This window comes from Dicentrarchus labrax, unplaced genomic scaffold (genome assembly GCF_905237075.1).
Source record: "Dicentrarchus labrax unplaced genomic scaffold, dlabrax2021, whole genome shotgun sequence".
Lineage (NCBI taxonomy): Eukaryota > Metazoa > Chordata > Actinopteri > Moronidae > Dicentrarchus > Dicentrarchus labrax.
In genome coordinates, this window is record NW_026136716.1 from 5,189,003 (window position 1) to 5,203,273 (window position 14,271).

The window sequence follows — 14,271 nt, forward strand, 5'->3', positions numbered from 1 at the left end:
CACTGTGTGTGTGTGTGTGTGTGTGTGTGTGTGTGTGTGTGTGTGTGTGTGTGAGGGGAGGGGAGGGGAAGAGACGTTGCTGGATAACTGAGTTTCCCTTGGCAGCAGGCCCCGGAAGTGTCACCGCTCATAGACCTCCACTCTAAGCGCATCCAAGTGCTTCCCTGTCCGTATACATAATTTGCTCCTGCTAAAGAAGAACCTGTCACCTGGAGATTTTTCCAAGCATAGATGGACTCCATCCTCCATATGAGTGTAATACAACATGATATTTTCTCTAAGTGGTTTTCCTGAGCCGCATTTATTTTAAGAAATAATTATAATTATAAATAAGATCAGATTTAGCTAATTCAGTCGGTTAAAATATTGAATTATTTGGGATCATTGACGTACTATGATCCAGTGTCATTGAGAATTACTGATCAAAGCACCTTTACTTAATGGACTGAATCATTGATCACAGGCCATAAGGGTCACCTCTGATTCTGCAGTGCTTTCTCTTGGATTAGATGTGATAAAAAGGGACATTTCTGAAACAACTAGGTGTCGTCATTATTATGTATTATTATGTATTATGTATGGCACCTTGCACCCGGGAGTCAGGACCGGTATGCCTGCAGTGCAAGGGCATGGGAGGTTGTATTCTGTGTGTGTGCGCTGACGTTCCATGTATGTGTTTCAGAGTTTGAGATTTACACTTTCACTGCAAAGGATATTCAAACTTACCATTCATTTAGTCTTGAAAATACATATCACTAAAAAGTGGGAAAATGGTCGGTTGGTATATGTCTTGGTATGTAAATCTGTTCTGGAAAGGTTTTTGCACGGGCAGTGGAAGAAATGAAGAATAATAAAGAACACAAACACTCAAATAATCCTGAGAAAAGGGCAAAAAGGGAGGGAAATAAAACAAAGGAGTTCAAATGGAAGAGACGAGAAAGTGAAAAAGAAGGGAATATAAGGATGAGTGGGAGAGAAATGGGAGGCAGATGAGTCTGCGTGTTAGTGAATGATGAGGTGTGTGATGGGACCTAATCTGCTGTCTGCTCAGTACAGTGCGCACTCTGTGCTCGGAATGTGAATGGGATGCTGGTGCAGAAAACTAAACTCTGCACCTCCTTCTGTCTCTCGGTTCTCCTGCAGCTTTGTACACCAGGCTTTCCAGCTGTCAATCACAACCATGGCCAGTCTGTCTCCGTCAAAGGCCTGTGTGACATCACACAGAAAGCCTGCAAACACTGGCGGTGAGCTGCTTTTACTAATTATTTTTGATGATGTGAGTTTGATATGCTTGGATGGGACAGGTTTTTTTTTTTCACAACTGGAAGGTCACATTTTCAATCCGTCTTGTGAAATTGTCCTTGAGCACAGCACAGAATCCCATCCTGCTTTCTGTTTGTATAAAAGTGAAGCTATCGCCAGCAGCCGGCTAACTTAGCTTAGCATTGAGACTGGAAACTAGCTCTGGGTTTTGCAAGAATTAAACAAACACGATGCAACGTGTTAATTAGTGAGATTTAGGGATGCTGGGTAACGGATTTTGTTACCTGTTTCCAGTCTCTATCTATCTTCTAGTCTTTATACTAAGCGAAGTTATCCACCTGTCAATAGTACATGAGATTGGTAACCAATCTTCTTGTCTCATCACTCTAAGCAAGAAAACAAATAACCAAATTTCACTAAATTAAAAACTATTCCCTTAAATACAGTGGAGACAGCTTTAGTTAATTCAGGACTTTTCCCACTCAGCCATGCTGATGTGGTAAAAGTGCTGTAGTAGTAGTTGTTGTCGTAGTAGTAGTAGCCGTTTATTACCCTCAGAACGGTAATTACTTTACAGAACCCATCTTCAGTAACACAGAAAGGTCTACCTCCAACAGGAGATTGTATGAGATAGTCAGGCCAAACAGAAAACCTTCAGCATTTGTCTTTAATCTCATCAGACTGGGAGCAAATCTGTTGATTACAGTTAATAGAAAATATGCCCTGTATGTATAAAAAATTCATGACAGTCTTTGTTGTGGAAAGCATTACCTCAAATTAGATTTACTCAGATTTTGTTTGCATGTGATGAAAAATGTACATAACCTTGCTCCTGAAATGAAAACACACAGGATGTTGATGCTTGAGACCTGGTTGAAACAAAGTTACACTAACGAAACAGGATTGAACCTATCAATGTGATAGTGGTTTTTTTAAGGATAAAAAGAAAAATAGCTAACATTTGATAAATATTGATAGACAGTGTTGACAGAAATCCTTAGTCTCCAACAGAGGATCAATCCTAGCTAACATTGCAAAGTTCCTGTTTTTGTGCACTTGGTGAAAAATGATAGATTCCAATCCTGCTGCAGATGACAGGAGAAAGTCATTGAGGGAGACTTTTTTTTGGCAGCCCGCACTTTTTCACAGAGTTTCCAGTCAAACGGATAGGCAGTGTGACAGGCCAGTCAATAGAAGTCAGCAGTGATTATGCAAGTTGCTTATGCCTAATGAGAAAGGTCAGCGCATTGCCAAGAGAATGGGACACAAGCCCAGTCTCACACTGAGATGTACAGTGCACACTGCTGTAGAATAATGTGCTGCACACAAACATATTCCTCTTTCAACTGTGCTGCAGAAACAAAATGTCCTCTTTAAGCAGAAATATTACTGATGAAAATGGACATGACTGAATATCTTGTCAATAAAATGCCTCCCCTTGCCTATTTTACTCTAAATTTGTGTAACATCTAAATGGTTTCATATCTCTGTAAAAGAAATGCTATGTATGTGTTGCACCCTTTGCAAAGTAAGGCAGGGAACCAGTTCAGTGTAAAAGGAGCAGGTCCACAGGACATCATCAATAATGTTGACATAAAGGAAAAATACACTGTCGGCTTTGCATTTCTGGGTCCATTCGCTTTTTGGAGGGCCATTTTTCTTATTCCTGCAGACAAGTAGCCAAGCATAGATGTGTGGTGTTACATAGATTTTTTCTGACTATAGCAGCCAGATCTGAGACATCAAGGGTATATGTCAGGTTTTGGTGCTGGTGCATCAGACTCAGACAGCATGGGATTCTTTCTATAGAGCTGCCATTTTGCATTAACATCATACTGACATCATATGTCGACCGCAGAGAATTGCTATATCGCTATTATCCCAACCGTGGTATATACCTGGCTTATCCTGGAGGTTAAGACCATAGTCTGTATTTTGACTGCAACTCTTGATTGCATACGTTCCGTTACACCACTACAAATATGCAGCGAGTGTTGTCTGCATCGGGTTCTGCTTTTGGCTCGCCACTGCCCTGACTCACTTTGATTTGAACAAGCTACAGGGGTGACGTAATCTCGCTTACTCTCTTTCTCTCTTTACTCACAGTTACTTTCTCACCCAGATGAGCTCTCCGATGCCGAAATTTGCCACAGATCGATTTAACGTGAATCAGTATTTGGTAGTACTGGAGAGATTCGGTTAGTACTAGTACAGCGTTTGGTACCCAACTCTAGTGATAACAGGTGGTCATAAATTTGGGGCATTATAACAGATGGTGTTGAATGCACCTTCCTTGCTCTTTCTCCGGTCATGCGGAATGTATAATCACAGCTGTTGCAAGTGATGTCCTATACCTTAGCTTACCAGTCATTCTTTGCAGGCGGGTCGGGCTTTTTGGGTTGTACCAGCAGAGATCCTAAGGTGTTGAATGGTTGTGGTAAGGGCTGACTCCTTGTGTCTTCATTACTTTGGTTATTACCAAAGTCCTCTACTAAGGTCTGATGATGATACTGGAATAAGTTCTATTCGCTGAAGAAGGTTGTGAAAGATGGGCAAGTGTTTGTGGAAAAAGCTAAGTAAATGGAATATATAGAGAATCATCTATGAAATGAAATAGTTAATGGGCTCAAATCAAACCTGGAATGTGCAAGATTATAGTGAAGACTTCCCCTCTGGAAGTCATGCTTTATTATTATACTTTTTTTCTATACTTTTTTGCTCTTCTTTTCACTCTGTCCTACAGTATCATGAGTATTATTCATATATTTAGTATGTGCCATGTAAAACCCATTTTCTCTCATTCATTAGGTAGTTGTTGAGCATTAGCAAAATGGATTAATAAATGACCTAATATGCATTTATTGTGAAGATCTGCAAATGCATTTGGTTTTTTTAAGAAAAATGTACTAACTGAGCCACTGACGCATGATTGTATTCACACAGGAACCTATACAGATAGATGACATGCTGTATTTATATACTGACGGGTGTATTGAATGCAGACTTCAGTACATATGATAATATGAAGAGTGGCTCTGATGGGAGCAATTCTCTGTCAGTGGGAAGATTTGTATGTCTTTTATTGCCAGCGCATTTCCATATGGCCAAACAATTTGTGTTATGTTCCCCTAAACAGCCCTCCGAAAACCCCAAACCCCCCTCAAGCTAAGCAAGCTTTGGCTGACAGAACAGCATCCTCTCTACACTTTATCTCCCTTGCTCATTGCTTTGATGTGTTGTGATTGCGTTGGTGTGGCGGTGGTGTTCTGGGTGGGAGGGGTTGGGGATTGGGGGGGGTTGTTGGGGGTGGTGGTGGTGTGGGGGGTTGGCAGTAGCAGAGAAAAGCGTTCTGCAGTGAAAATGTGCTCCCACTGAAGCGTAGAGAGACTGCAGCACAGTGAACGAGCCTGTGCACCACCTGCAGTCGTGTGTGTATGTGTGTGTATGAGAGAGAGAGAGAGAGAGAGAGAGAGAGAGAGAGAGAGAGAGAGAGAGAGAGAGAGAGGGAAATAATCACCCAAGACACAATGATTCAACACCCCGCTCCTCTCCTCTTCTGTCATCCTCTCTCCTTTCTTTCTCTCCTCCCTCCTTCTCTCCCTTCGACCCAATTCTCCACACACACTACAATCGTCTCACCCTCTGCCTGCCTTGTATCCACCTTGCACCGTGACGGCTGCTGCGTGTCCGTTTGTGTGTGTGTGTGTGTGATATATATAATGCGCATGCTGGTGTGTGTGTGTGTGTGTGTGTGTGTGTGTGTGTGTGTTCACCAGTACTCTCTGCTCAGTATTCTCAAACACCACCTCCTTCCTCTCCTCCTGCGACTCGACTCTCCTTTCCTGATGTCTCTCATCCGTCCATCTTGACTCCTCCATTCATTGTTTGAGCCCATTCTGTTGCTCCTCCACCTCTCCCAGTGATCACTACTTGATGCGCACTTTGGTTCACACACACACACACACACACACACACACATCGCCGTCTTCTCTCCGGCGACGCTTACCTCAACTCTGAAATATAAACACTGAATGAATACACTGAATCTGTCATTCCCAACAGAAACCCCTTCTGTTTTCCATCTTTTTTTTTTTTTTTTACTCTCTCTTCCAACCGTTATGTTCCCAGTCATTTCTCCCCCCCCTCCTCACTCTCTTGCTCCCCTCCTCCCGCGCTGGCCGAGTAAGTGCTGCAGCATCAGTGCATGTGTGTATGTGTGAGTGAGAGAGAGAGAGAGAAAGAGAGAGAGAGAGAGAGAGGGAGAGACGAGTGTGTTGAGCGGAGTGTGTGAGCGCGAAGCACTGGGGATCCTGAGCCTGGAGGAAAGCCGTGTGACAAGAGGGGGGCTCTTCTGCCTGTGGATGTATGTGCCAGGACAGCGGGGTTTTTTTGTTTTTTTTTGCAGGCGAGCGTACATGTGCGTGAGTGTGTGTGTGTGTATGTGTGTGTGAGGGAGACAGTGAATGTTGGCATGCCAGTGCGTGTGTGTGTGTGTGTGTGTGTGTGTGTGTGTGTGTGCGTGTAACAGTGTCGTCGATCAGCAACGGGCTCTTCGCATTATGCAGCCGACGGTGCTCATCACACTTTGAGGACTGACTCATCTAGACCGGGCTGTGGAGACAGAAGAGACGAGGGAGAGAGAGAGAGAGAGAGAGAGAGAGAGACACACACACAGATGGATGGAAAGACAGGAAGGAAGACAGTTTTTAGACTCTTGATGCTTTGGGTCCCTCTAGACCATCCAAGGCTCTAGTCTGTTTGTGGGACGCCAGAAGCTTCACAGTGCCCCCCCACCCCACCCCCCTTCAAAACCCCCCACAAATTGGAATTGCAGACACATAACCAGACAGGTAGCCAAAATTGTCCAAAGAACCCTAAAAGGAACATAAATCCTCATTCGTCGTCTGACTTGAAGGAAGGGGTTCAATTCATTCCTGCTCCACGGACTAAGACAAGAGGGTCTCCTTTCTCTGCAGGTTTTCCTCCCCCCCCCCTTGACATCGTTCTTTTTACGGAGGTTGCAGGATCCTATCCCAGAGATAAGAGGCTGGCAGACGAGACGGGACAGACGCAGGCATGGCTCGCCTCAACTGGTGCCTGGCTGCCGTCATCAGCTGGGGCAAGTTCCTCTTCGCCTGCTTCTTCCCTCTGCGGGGGGCCAAGCGAGACAAGGTAAGACTTCACTGAGTGGGGGGGTGGTGAAAGGGTTGCTGCAAATGTGAGACTGAGAAAGGATTCGGTGGACTTAAAGAACGAGTTCTGCACGTTTCGTCTTTCATGTCTCACGTCAACCCATGCAGCTGACTTTCTTCTCCAATAAATGCCAAAAAAAACATATCTGGAATTCTCATCCTGCATGAAATAAACATCCGGATGGGCCTTGTTCTCAATCATACCACCCAACCATTACATGCATACAGCTTTACCTAAACCACCAAATGACGTAGCTGTGAAAAGGAGCTTGGCGACTGGTCATGGACCATGGGCTGTGGAAGACTGGTTGGTGTTCCTCAAGTGCTGATTCAAGGTCAGTGTTACATCTCCAAGTGGTCTCCAAGCAGCTGCTCCAGATAAAAGATGGTGGGGATTTTGGATATGCCACTAGAGCCAGGCACTTGCAGCAACCACCTGGAACAAACAATAGTAGCTCCTGATACATCAGGTCACCTTGCCTTCACAACTGCAGAATTGTAATGCACCATTATTGGGGGTTTGCGTATTCCCAAGAAGGAGCTGTTGATTTCCGCCATTCATCTCCTGCCATTGCATGTCATGCTATATTTGCTCCTTTTCGATGATGGGGTTGTGAGACTTTCATCGCTGCGCCATATTCCGATGGTCTTATGGTACATGTGTGTGAGCAAGAAAGGCCAAACGGAGTTCATTGAATGCTATCAGCTGATTGCACACTCTGTTTCTTTGTCTGTTTCATCAGAGCCAGTGCTATCAGCAAAACTTGGACCGCAATCTTTTTTTGTCTCTTCTCTTGCAAATAATCAATCATTATGTCACAACTCTGGTATATCTAAATGGCACTGTTTCCTTTTACACACACTTACACACATGTGAGCACACCAGAAACAGTGCCTGAGGTGATCCTCTGATGAATGGTGATGGGTGGATCATTTTGAGGAGGTGATTTCTTCTTTAAACGCATTGACCATCTCGAAAAGCAAAGAGAGACCTGTTTTATATGGCAGTTGCCCTAAGGGAGGAAACACTGACCATATCAGCCTAATGTGCTGCATCCTCAGCAGTTTTTAAAAATAATCTGTCCCCTTGTGAGAATATTATCATAAAGCAAAGACACCTTTTGGAGCTTTCATGTGTCCTCATATCGTTCATTTTTATCCTCATCTTTGGTTAATTTTGCATCATGAATAGCTTTCGATCCTGAACACAAATACCAGTCGAATGGTTTGAAACTTGAATGTTGCAGTGCCGTAACTCTGCCTCGACTGCGAGCTCTCTGCTGTTGCGTATGAGAACTGTTTGGGCAGCGGTGGTGTTATAAAGTCTGGCGACGATGGGATTTTGCTCGTGGTGACGCCGTAGCGTGCAGTGCTGCAGCCGCCCGTCTTTTCAAGCCCCAACACCCTCCCACCAGCACCAACACCAGCAGCAACCCCCCCTACCCCATTGCCGCAGCTCCTTATCTCTACACCCGCGCTCAATCCCACCACGCTCCCCTTGTCGCACTCTCTCATATGTGTGCGTAAATGTGTGTGGAGCTTGTTAGTGCCTTTGCAGACACACACACTCATTATATAGCTCCACGACCCTGTACAATGAATCCCCAGCCCATTATGTTCATTCAGTCACAGCTTTTGCTTAACCTGTCCTGTCAGCATTGGCCTTTTTTTCATCAGTCTATAAATTAGATTTCCTATTGTTTGATTTTTTTTTTTCTCATGCAAATCCATCGAAGGTTTTTGCACCATTTTTCAAATAGACATTACAGAGAGGGGTGGGTTCAGCCACATCTTTAACTCTTGTACCTACACTGTAAAACGGGACAGATTCTTGCCACCAGGGACGTACCCTTGTTAAGGTATGGATATTGTACCCTTAGGCACGGTCTCCATTTGTACCCTTGTTCCTTATACGAACATTCATGTACACCCCATTATAAAAATGTTATTTGGTCATGCGAGGATCACATTTTTGTCTATTTTTGAGTCCTGAGAGTCTTATTTTATAATAATGTTTTGTTATTTTCTTTCATTCCTTCATTTCTCTTGATCCCAGTATAGCAACCTGCCTTACTCTCTGTTGTTTCCAGATATTGATGCTAATTTCTAGAAAATTCCTAAAAAGGTGTTTTCTAAAGGTTAATGTATTCTTACTGCAATGGGAGTCAAGAGTCAAAAACAAAATGCACAGCGCATGCCTTTGCCAGTTGTATATAGTTGTCAATATATGCAATTTCCACATGCAAGATCATCATCAAAACCATAAACAGATATATATGCGTATGAATCTGTGGGCAAAGGACAAGATATTGGTATCAGAAGCGTTAGGGTTTCAGTTTGTAGTCCGTTTGTAGTTCAAGTAGTATTGACGCATCATGTTTGAATCGGCCTAGGTTGCATGTCAGTAAACAGTCGGTGTGCAGAGCAAAAGAGGCGGAACCCATTGAACGATAAACTCGGAACCCATCAGCTATCATCTGACGATGATTTAGAACTGATGTAAATATCTATTTATAGAAATTACCATTCTCGTATCTCAAGTTGCTAATCGGACTGTAAACAATGACTAGCTTTTGGGATGCTTTGTTGCACTTACGCCTTGTGTATCCCTGAATTACTAAAAAGTACAAATACCCCCCAAAAAATGACATAATTCCAATAACATGAGTAGTTGTATAGTTACTTCCACCCCTGCTGGTGAGTTCCCAGATTGCCCTATGATCAACTATATACAATATATCTGTTAAAGTTCTCAGCATGTGTTTTGCCTATCCTTGCAACAGCAGTTGGCTGATCAATATATTTGCTAAGTGGCCAGATTTAAGAAATCAGCTGGACGTTGTGCTGGAAGTGAACTCTTCAGTGGCTCTATGTTTTTTTTTTTTTTTATTGTACAAATAAATAAATGGATTTTGCCTCAGAAATAGATTTTAGGACACTTTTTGCAGTGTGCATGACAACCACTCAGTCTGTTGCTGCTCCGTCGCTACAGCTGCAGCACTAGAACTGTTCACGTGACCAGCTGGGAGGTGAAAGTGGAGAGGTAAGGCTCTGTGTCTTCCCTCCGAGGACCGCTGTGAGGTGTTCAGTTTCCATGGCAACGCAGCTCGCACAGTCCCCACATGATGGGGCTGGGTTACAACAGGAGATGGGCTCGGAATATAATGTTGGTATGTGTGTGTTTGACTGTGAATGTGTGGTGGTTTTGTACGAGAAGGGGAAACAGCGAGGGAGGAGGAGAGCTGATGATGTATAAAGGTTTTTTCTATGTGTGTTACTATGGTGACACTACTGTAGTACTAGGGTAACCCTCTCCCAAATTCCCTGTCAGCCTCACATCATGTCTCCTCTTTTCTCTAATTTCTTTTACTTTCTGTTTCTTTTCCTTTTACCTTTGAATCTTTCGTCATATCTCCCCGCGTCTCATCTCCTCTCCTTACCTTTGCGTTCCTGTCCTCTTTGGTGCTCAGTTAATTTTCTTTTATTTCACTGAATTTTCTCTCTGTCGTTTCAACCGCTGTCCTCTTCTCTTTCCTTTGTGTGTCGCTTTGTTCTTCTTTCTTTTCTTTTATTTGACTTTTCTTCTCCCTGTCCTTTCCTCTCCTTTCTGTTACTTTGTTTTCCTTTCCTTTTATTTTATTGAATTTCCTCATGTCCTTTCATCTTCTCCTCTCTTTTTTCCCTCTGTTCCTTTTATTCAGGTCCTTTCCTTCTTTTTCATCAAATTTTCTTGCCTTTTGCATCTCCTTTCCTCCTGTAGGGGACCTTCTCATCCTTTGTTTCCTCTCCTCTCCTCTCCTCTCCTCTCCTCTCCTCCCCTCTGTGTGTTGTGTTTACTAGCTTCCCTATTCATTTAACTAATGTCCCCCCGGGCAGTAAATTCACATCAGGCAGTACTGCAGACAGCCAAAAGAGAAGAGGGTGATGGGAAACCTGTCCAATGAATGGCTCTTTATTCGCACCCTCTAGATTGCCTCTCCAGCATATGCATGAAGACCTCATTCATTGCTCCTTGTATTTATCACAGGCTCCCAACTTACCTTCTTCAACTGAGTAATGTCGACCGGCCGTGGCTAGCGGTGCGCAGGTACCGCACCCAGAGAATTGCAGACTTCTGCCCTGAATGGCTCACTGTGTTCTGGGCCGGCGTTTAACATGATGGATGCTTTGTTATTCTAGCATTAAAGCTTTAATGTGATGGATTCTCCAGCGACAGAAGAGGAGAAATGCAGAGTCAATGTGGAATACTTATCTTCTTTTTTTTGTCTCCTTTCTCTCCTTCTTCTCTTCTCTCTTAGTTTTGTAGTGTATAGTCTCAGTGTATAGTACAAGCAAAATATTTGAACATCTTGTCTGGGTTGTGTTTGTGTTGGTGGAGCTGATGATCAAATATCACTCTCTCTGTCCATTTGCCAGTGTGTATTCATGTAGTTCCCCCAACCTTTAAATAGGTATAGTGGGCTGCTAACGTCATTAGTCTGGGATTCAATGGAGAGTTTTACTGTCCCATGATGGTCTAAATTCCCTTTTCCATGAGTACAATTCAGTGGGAACAAAGTGTATGTGTAAGTGTGTGTGTGTGTGTGTGTGTGTGTGTGTGTGTGTGTGTGTGTGTGTGTGTGCGTGTGCGCGCGCTTGTGCCTGTTTCCCTGCCTGTGTGTTTTCAGTGAGCTCCGGCATGTTGCATTGGGAATAAGGGAATAAGAACCTGACCTCACTGTGCAAAAATGTTGTACAGAGAAAATACACCACTCCCAATAGCACACCCAAAATCAATGCTTTTTGCAGGTAGTGAAGTATCACTTAAATGGCTATTCTGCATCCAGACAGAAAAAAAACAACACGAGATGCATGCATAAGCGATATATGTGCATTTACAAAATCTCTGCATACTCTTAACCATCTGCAGAGACTGTCTGAGGGTTGGTTTGAGGCCACTAGAGGCTGCTAGCAACCCAGTTTAGACCAGTTGGCAGCAGGGAGTAAGTGGCTGTTGTGTATCAAACACAGGAACCAAATCATTTTAAAAACCAGCACCACAGCCGCTGCAGCACAACCAGCAGCATTTTCCCAATGTGTCTGCAGTGTGCACAGAAGGAGACACACAAACACAAACACACACAGATGATGTGTCAGGTTAGCCTATGGCTTGAGGTAACTGTTACAGTGGAAGTGATAGAGTGCAGCAGGGATCAATAGAGGGTGTTTTCTCAAAATGAATTGGCTCTTAGCCCTTTATGGATCTGACTGTGGAGTGATGTAACATGTCCGCACCGCTGATATAATGTTGATTCAGTGCTGTACTTTATATAGATGTACACATGCATATGGCAATCTCTCACACGGGTGCTCGGGAATGTTTGCATACATGCATGTAAAATTGTTTAACATACGCACACAGAGGACCTGGGAAGTTGAAAAACACACATATAGGTATTATGCAAGGATGCAGGGAGGTTAAAGACATTTTTTTAAATTCAGTTTTATGAGATAAAAGTTTCTTCCAGTGAGATGTTGGTCCCCTACGTGCTCAGTGTGAATCACTTCAGATAACCGTTTCATTTAAATGTGTAGAATTTCAAAATGTATCTTTATAACCAATATTCACGAGGAAAAATAAATTCAACAATAAAATATACACAATTGTAATCAATAAAAGATGATACATTTGACATGGTGGTGTCATAAAGTATGAACACAACTGATATCTGGTCAGAGAAACCACTCATCTTATAACAAATTGCCTTTGTAGCAGGAAACTGAATCAGTTTTCAGGAAGCTTAGAGAGTCAAAAGCTTCATTGTAACCTACACAGAGCTTGAATTAACTCAGCTAGTGGGTGCCTTAGACACTGAAAACATTAACATATTATTACAGTGATATTAAAAGAGATTTTTTTAAAAACCAGTACATGACACAACCTTATGGCAGTGTCATCTTTATAATGCTATACAGTACAATTAAATAAATACCTGTAGAGAGCATTTAAAATAAAATTCAGAATAAGAAGAAGTTATGTCAGTTCTCTCACAACAACGTAAATGATGTCACCGCTTTTACTGCATGAAGAGTAATGCCCGTGATTATTGTGTGCGTATGTGCACATGGCACTTCTTTGAGTGTGTGCATGAGGCTGCACGTGCATCTGTATGTGCAATATCTGTGCACCACAATGATGAGCTCAGCTATTTTCTAATCATCCTACCAGCGTCTGCAGCAAGTACAGTAACTGGTAGTTTTTCACTGTGTGTGGTTTGTCCGGCCACTCGGGCTGCGTCACAGCAGCTTCTGAGTCCTGCAGACATTTTTGAAGGAAGAGATCTGGAAACAGGAGGGAGGCAGGAGTTGCCAATGAAAAATTGAAGTGACATTAGCGCAGACATGAGCGAGCATGCTTGCAGAGGAGAGGCGGAGGGAAAAAGAGGTGAGGTATGCAATGCAAGGAAGCCAAAGGGGTGGCTGCTGGTCAATGAATAGTGTGTGTGTGTGTGTGTGTGTGTGTGTGTGTGTGTGTGTGTGTGTGTGTGTGTGTGTGTGTGAGGGGTGAAGAGGGAAAGGGAAAGGAGGGGCTAACAAGGATCATTTGAGGAGAGGGGATTTTTGGAGGGAGAAAAATAAAGTCCAGGACTCACCTCCCCCCTTTCCTGCGTGGAATAAAGTTACCACACTTCAAGACAGAGAGGAGGGCAAAAGTGAGTGAGTGAACAAGAGAGAGAGGGAGAGAGTAAGAGAGAGAGGGAGAGTAAGAGAGAGAGAGAGAGAGAGAGACACCAGGAGTGGAAGACGTAGAACAAGCAGGCAAGAGAGGGAGGGAGCTCAGATGCGGGAGACTGACTAAGGCCATCAGAGAGAGAAAACGAGAGCAGCATTGCCTTCTCAACCCCTCTGTGCACCTCGCACGTCTGGCATGGATCTTTGTCACCAAAGCCAACATGGAACCGGCGGGAATTTCTGGGAATACCGTGGATTTCTGCCGTGAGCCTGGAACTTTTTTCAGGATGCCCTCTGTCTCTCTGTCTCTGCCCTCGGCTCTGGCAGGGAGGGCCAGGACCTGGGTTTGCCTCTCTTGCATGTTTTGGGTAAGAAATCACAGACAGGGGTGTGTGCAGGTGCCAGCAATCAGCAAAAGGTCTACATCATCATAGAAAAAAAGACCAAGATTATTAGAAAGGCTAGAGAAAGTGGAGTATTTTTGATGCAGTGAAGAAGTGAGCAGATTGTATTTGTCAGATCAAACTACATTAGTCACATTTATGACTTATCCAATGGCTTTTTTTCTGCTCACAGCTTCATCTAAATGACCTTCCATGGTGTTGTCAAGTGGGTGGTTATGTTTATGTGTGAAGTGTAAAGAGGTGAATAGTTCATGGTCAATGGTTCCTTTTGACATAACAACACGGTTGCTTCTGACTCTTGTATGTGTTCAATGTTAATATTTGGCTAGAGTTTTGAGGGAAGTCTGGTTCAATATTGACAAAGTTTACACAGGTGTAATGTCATTCTAACCAAACTTGGAGATTAGATTTCTCCACTGACATCCTTCCTCCTTTGGTCACTAGAGGTCAAGTTCAGAAGATCTCTTTGTCACATACTAGAGCGGGCAGATCTCCAGTAGTTGACTCCGTCCTGTGATCCGGGCAGGACTAATCTAGTTGACTGCTCTGTGGCTACTTGCATCGGCGTGTTCTTGCGTCGAGTCCACGCGGCCTCGGCACTAGAGCTATTTCTGGTTTCTCCTGTATAATTTAATCTGCTGCTGCTCGCTTCTCATCCTATCTGGGACTGACTGAGTGTGTCAGGAACTGGGGGCTTTCCA

At 43.6% G+C, this 14,271-nt stretch overlaps 1 protein-coding gene across 11 annotated transcripts in view; it reads left to right on the forward strand.

The window, feature by feature from the left end:
- The first annotated feature begins 5,523 nt into the window (after nucleotides 1–5,523).
- tns1a (tensin 1a) overlaps nucleotides 5,524–14,271 on the forward strand; it is a 93,568-nt gene continuing 84,820 nt past the window's right edge. For 5 of the 11 annotated variants that reach the window (XM_051427501.1, XM_051427504.1, XM_051427506.1 and 2 more), the window contains exon 1: nucleotides 13,242–13,534. In XM_051427501.1, the coding sequence (XP_051283461.1) occupies nucleotides 13,388–13,534 (147 nt within the window). In that variant the 5' untranslated portion in view covers nucleotides 13,242–13,387. Of the gene's footprint in view, nucleotides 6,436–13,240; nucleotides 13,535–14,271 lie in introns of those variants that run through there. The other 6 variants (XM_051427505.1, XM_051427515.1, XM_051427503.1 and 3 more) reach the window with 5 other exon arrangements.